The sequence below is a fragment of the Apis dorsata genome, unplaced genomic scaffold, assembly GCF_000469605.1.
Source record: "Apis dorsata unplaced genomic scaffold, Apis dorsata 1.3 scaffold_172, whole genome shotgun sequence".
Classification (NCBI taxonomy): Eukaryota; Metazoa; Arthropoda; class Insecta; order Hymenoptera; family Apidae; genus Apis; species Apis dorsata.
Window position 1 is genome coordinate 759,596 of NW_006263460.1, and position 6,462 is coordinate 766,057.

Below are 6,462 nucleotides of genomic sequence, written 5' to 3' on the forward strand. Positions count from 1 at the left end.
GAGGCTTCACGCGAGGAGCACCGATGTCAGCTTGGAGATCCTTACTGGTTGGTATAATATCGAAGTAAGAATGTTTTAAGGGGGTGGCTTCTTCTCCTCGCAATTGATATTGTTGCGATTAATTAAGATCAAGTTTCATTTGGAAGTTTACTTCCAGATTGATACTTCCAAGAGTTGTGAATGGACGTTCAAGCGTTCATAATTGTAAAGTATTGATGTTAATGGAATTATTCCAGCTTGTGCTGGAATTTTAACACGAGAAATAAATTTAGATAAAAGTAAAGATTCGAAACAGAATCTTGGAATCGCATAATTTGGAGAATGGATTGTATTATATGTTATTATATCTTATAGGTAATCTACAATATTAGTTGTTGTGAATGTGATTTTCACAATCATGAATCGTATATATTGATTCAATTCACGTTTTATAAAATTTTATACACGTATACAGAGTGTTCCACTATCCCTTGGTACGTGTGAAATATTGCTAGAGAGATATAGATGAAGGGATTAGATCTAAGAAATCTCGTGGGATATCTCCAGGATTGTATACGAGAATATTGAAGATTAAGGCTTTGGTAATATATATCGTGGTGCAAGAGTAATGGGAAAAGAATCGGACATGAGAGGATGTATTAAATCTTAATACTCTGGAGGGAATGTTTTACGGCTTGTCGTATGTCTCTCTCTTAATAATTTTGCTTGTTAGATGACTCCAGAAATTTTCTTCAAAATATAATTAAGATTAATAGAATTCAACACGCTGGAATTATCGAGTTAATTTAATTTAATTTTTTTTTTTTTTTTTTTTGGGTATTACCAATATCACTGGTTACAACAATAAAAAATGATAAATTATCATTATTACGTAAGGATTACTTAAAAAAGCTTTTGCAACGAAACTTTTTCCATTTCTTATCGCGTTTTATTTTATTATTAAAATATTCTTGCGATAAAAAAAAAGAAAATTTGAAAAAAAAACATTACACAAACTTTGTTAACTTTATTAACTGCTTTCATATTCTGGCACGAATATGAAAGGTAAATGAGCGTACAAAGTATCCATGAAACGAGAATAATAAAAGTGGATAGGTATCACCCCCTTGTAAAAAGTTACATTAATGAAAACGCGATTTAAAACAAAAAAAAAAAATTTAATGAAATACCGCGGCGTTCATTAATTAAAAAAGTTCATCCTGATTCTCTCGTATCATTTGTCTTCCTTTAAGGTGATTAGTCGTCGGGCCGTTTGTTAAGATTCGATCGATTTTAATCAAGAAACAAAATGTTGTTAATTTTTTTTTTTTTAATAGATCTATTTCATTCACCCGGTGTTTTCATTATGGATCGATCGAATAATAATTTCTACGGAGTACAGATTAAAAAGAAACATTAAAGAACGAGATGTAAAATTAGGAAAGAAAATTGTACACGCTTTACGAGGTTGCTCGGTTAGTAAATTTTGATTACGATTATTAAAAAAAAATATATAACGTTTTTAAATATAATGTAATTGAAGATAAATGAAATAACAAATATAAATATGTTGGTTATAAATTAATAAAAATTCATTCAGTAGAGATTAAAAAAATGTTGACGCATAAAATATAATTTAAAATATAATATTTCGGTGCTCGAATAACACGAATACACGTTCGAGAAAGAGTGCATCAATTCACTTTGTAATACTTTATTCTAAATTTTCTATAAAAGCAAATAAAAGTAAATAAAAGGCATTGTTGGAAAATTTAAAATCATTCACGTACAGGAAATACGCGGAATATTTAAAAAAATATTTAACAGCCGGACATCATTTATCCTTCATTAATACGTAAAACATCTGCGTATTAATAAAATAGTTCGATAATAATAGAATGAATATTCATTATTATTTAAATATATATTATAGATATATACGCTTGGATTAAAATATAAAAATTCGAACCTATAATTTGTATTACTTGTTCAAATTTTAGTATTACTTGTTCAAATAATCGATCATGGAATATTAGTTTCAAGACAAAAATATTGGAAATAATGAAGAATAAGAAAAATTTTTCGAATAATATATAAATTCACCAAAAAGATTCAACAAATCCTATATATATATACTACACATCTTCAAGAAACTTCCATTCTCGATATGAAACGACAACACGTCCACGAAAATTTATCTCGTGGAAAGTTTTTTATTGTCTCCAAAACTCGTTGTTTATACGTTCTAATGTCTAAAAGGTCGAGAGGACGAGGACACGTACGTGGAGCCGTACACGAGCAGCGAGTGGATTTACATCGGCGATTTCGAGGAGAGCCACGTGTGGAAGAGGCCGGACGGCAGGGAAACGGACGACGAAGTTGGGGAGAGCGTGGCGAAGGAGAGGAGGGGCTCGCAAGAGTCGACCGAGAGCGAGAGAAACTTCAGGAAAAAGTATCAGGCGACGACTCAGAGGATAGTGCACCGAAAGATCAGCGGGGAGATGTATAAGAGGATACAGACCAAGTGTTTCGGTGAGTTGTTCCACACCATTCTCTCATTATTCCACGCTGGCCAACTTCTTTTATTAGGTGTGGAGAGAACGACGATTCTCCGCTTTTAGTTTTATGGTCTAAAGCTATATAGATATACGCAGCAGCTTGGGTTACTTCGTTTCTCTTCCACGCGTTTGAGGATTATGTATTATGGGAAACGTGTAAATTTATTCAATGTTTCATATAGTATTTTTGAAAATTAAATCGCAGTAATGGTATGGTATATACGTAAAGTCAATATTGAAATATTGTTCGGTGTAAAAGATTGGAAAATTAGAAGATTGTAAAAGAGAACAATATTTCTAACGTACGATCATTATCGTTGAGTCTGTATTCTGTTATTAGTGTAGGATTATATCATATTCTCTTGTTCGTGGATTTTCTGCATTTATTAATACAAATAATCGATCTTGAATGGAATGTCCTCGATTTATGCGGACATACTTCAGACTCGGTGAGTAAATCTGAACGTAAAGGTTATCTTTCTAAATATACTGGAATATTTAAAATGAAGGCTTTATAATCAAGGCTGAAATCGATCGATTTATAATTCACCTTGTAACCATAACATAGTCGCTGTTTATATGTTATATATTAACAATAAACATTGAGATTTTTAGAATTTTTTTCGAAAATACTGTATTTTCGATAAAATTTAGAATTTAGTAATAATTTAATAATTTTTTTTCTTTTCATTCGTTGATATCAAAACAGAATAATTTATCTCGTGTATCTATTATAAAAATAATATATTCATAAAAAATTTTGTCAATAAAAAAAAAATGAAGGCATAAAAAGTATGAATATATTCAATCAATTTTCATAAATTTTTTTTTGTATATTAAAATATGCTTGTGCAAATACTGTGGATATAAATGTTTCGAAAGCCAGTAACAATTGAAAATAGTTTTCGTATAATGTAACACATATTCGTATAACAAATAGAATTACAATTAAATCTTGTAATTCTCTACCTATCAAATTGCATTTCAATGAAATTATTACTACAAAGTAACGACAATTAATATTTTTTTAATCATCGATTAATGATTTAACGTTTCATACATGTAATTAACTTATTTAATTTAATCACATCAATCTAAATTCTTTTTATTAATTGCGAGCTTTATAAAATAATCGACTAATTGAATTTAACATTTTCATTCAACGCGTAACTCTGTTAAAATGCGCGTAAGCTTAACAAAAGCTAAATCTCATAAAATTCTCATCCATTCATTCAACTTTTGAATAAGTTAAATATCCTGTGTGAAAATTAGAAATAAAATTTCCATAGAAAGAAACTACATTCACTACACTCTTTCATAATATATATATTGAATCTAATTTTCAAAATGTGTTTTAAGCATAACAGCAATTTATCACCATTTGTCGATACGAATTAATTATCAAAGAAATAAACGAAAAATAAACGAGGTTATGAACGATAGACGTTACGTGTCGTTAATCAGATGATTAACGTCCAGCATAAAAAAAAAAAGGCTCGTTTAAAATAAATCTGATGCACTTGAGCGGAACGAACCGATCATTCGAAAACAAACCGTTTTAAATACATTCCACTTAGCGGACTATATTTAACAATGAGGCTTGCAATTGGGATCAAGAGTATTTCACGCAAAAACTGATTGCTTTTTGCTTGGAAATTTAGTCTGTTTCCTAAACGATGGTTAAACGATCGCGACTACCATAGAAAAACATTCATTCGGTGTTTATTATTGACAATCTGTTGTTGCAGTCGTATTGGTTATCGATATACAACGAACGATACGTATGCGTGTAATTAACTACAGCTAAAATACAGCTTTCAATATGTTAATGGCTCAATTTACTGTTGAACTGTTGCAATTAATTTACAATATATTATAAATTCGCAGGAAAATAAGCCAGTGCATGCGATATCGCTATATTGAAATAGGATTTTAACAAAAAGAAGAAGGAGAAGCTTAGGATTATAAAACAATATATAAAACAATAATTATAAAATACAATTAAAAAATTATATATTATATAATTATATAGAATTATAAAATTATATATAATTATAGAATTATAAAATAATAATTAATATATACATGGAAAACATTTGGAAAGAAAATGAATTGTGACGAGAAGGATGATTAATAACGAAATAAGGAAATGGCCAAAAGTAATTGATTGCGCTTGAAGTTGAATATTTTTCGCTACTCGTGATAAATCGTGGTCGATATCTCGAACTGCGATGTTCGCAATAAATATCCGCCATATTCGTCCGTTCTCATTGTGTAACGTCTTAAAGCTGTCGCTAAATTTATGCCCTCCGCCGGGAAGACTGCAACGGGCATTTACCATCCCTTCAAAGATGCTGGATGTTACAGGTTGTGTGCCGAGTGTCGACAAGCTTCTCGTGATAGTTATGGCCCAGGAAAAGAGGAGAATTATCCCCGATAAGTCACACGAATAAATCGAAATTTTTCGCGTAACACGAGACTAAAGAGGATGCTTGAGTACATAGTTTACGCTGGGGATAGATTTACGATGGGATTGTTTAACTTGATACTCGTTGCTTTCATTGTTTTACGACACAGTCTAAAGTTAATACGTTGCTAATGGACTAACTCTTAATCTTCTGTTGAATAAATAAAAGAGTTGGTATATTTGCTCTTTCTTTTCGTGATCGAAAAAATAATACATCGTGTTTTTAAGAACTATATGAAAAGTTTCTATACGAATATAAATTTTAATTTGAATAATTTTTCATTTTTTTTTCCCTTTTTGTTTTGTTTTGTTTAGATGAGTTATTTTATTTTCGTCGTTCCGTCTACCTGTACGAGGTGATAATATATTTATGGGACACCTTTGGAGGATTCCAGATCAACGTAAAAGTTGGTATACAAAAACTTATTCATAAAGTTACACAATAAAATATCGATATCTCTATAACATAGTTAGAAATTATATTATATGTACGTATATGCGAAACGTGAAAAATAAGTATAGCATACTTTTGAAATTCATACCATAAACTATGTATATAAGTATGCAGAATATGAAGAGAGATGAAGGTAAGGAGGATATTCAAAAGCAAAACTAATATGTGAAATGTTAAATATGACGGATATAGCTTAACTTTTATGATTGAAAGGAATGCAATTTAAATTATGAATAATTTTGTTTGGAAATTTAGTGGAAGCAAAAATTTTTTTCAAATATTATCTTTCAAGGAAAGGTATTGTATAATTATTAATTGAACAATTATCCTTATAATTTTTCCATTTTGTCAACGTATAGGAATACTTACTAATAATATTAACAAATTTTTGATAATTTATACGTCAGTAAAATATTTATTAAAGATATAAAAATCAGTACAATTAATACAAATAATAAATTTTCTTATAATTAACGAATAAAAATCATTTTTGACAGCTTAATTGAAAGAGCATTGTCATGGAAAAAGATGATAAAGTGATACCGAAGTAAAAATATTTTATTTTTCCATACCTTTTTATATTCGTTATAGTTTCAACTTTCCATAAATGAATATTTATATATCTTTGTCCCACGTTTGACTTTTATTCCATTAATATTGTAAAACTTTTTCGAATGATTGAAATACACGTTGAAAAGAATAAAAGGTTAGATACATTTGGAATTATTTGAAATATGTTATATAAATTATATTTATTAAAAAAAAAAAAAAAAGAATAATAACCACGATCCTCTTTTTAACCCTTTAATTACAAAATCAATCCTGGAATTCATTATTCTCTTTTTCAAATTCAAATCGTCAGAATATTGTATGTATGGAGCGAATAAAAATTACCTTATTTACAAATAAGAAGATGGAAATAATCAAATTCTGACACATCACCCATTCCCTCCCCAAAAAAAAAAAAAACTTAAATCGAATCGAACCTAATTAAACAAACTCGC

At 29.2% G+C, this 6,462-nt stretch overlaps 1 protein-coding gene across 1 annotated transcript in view; it reads left to right on the forward strand.

Annotated features, from left to right (window-relative positions):
* Window positions 1-5,960, forward strand: part of LOC102673287 — a 64,177-nt gene extending 58,217 nt beyond the window's left edge. Inside the window, 5 exon segments of the mRNA XM_031509756.1 lie at window positions 4-47; window positions 2,239-2,511; window positions 5,320-5,424; window positions 5,427-5,492; window positions 5,956-5,960. Of these exon segments, the coding sequence (XP_031365616.1) occupies window positions 4-47; window positions 2,239-2,511; window positions 5,320-5,424; window positions 5,427-5,492; window positions 5,956-5,960 (493 nt within the window).
* The last annotated feature ends 502 nt before the right edge of the window (window positions 5,961-6,462 follow it).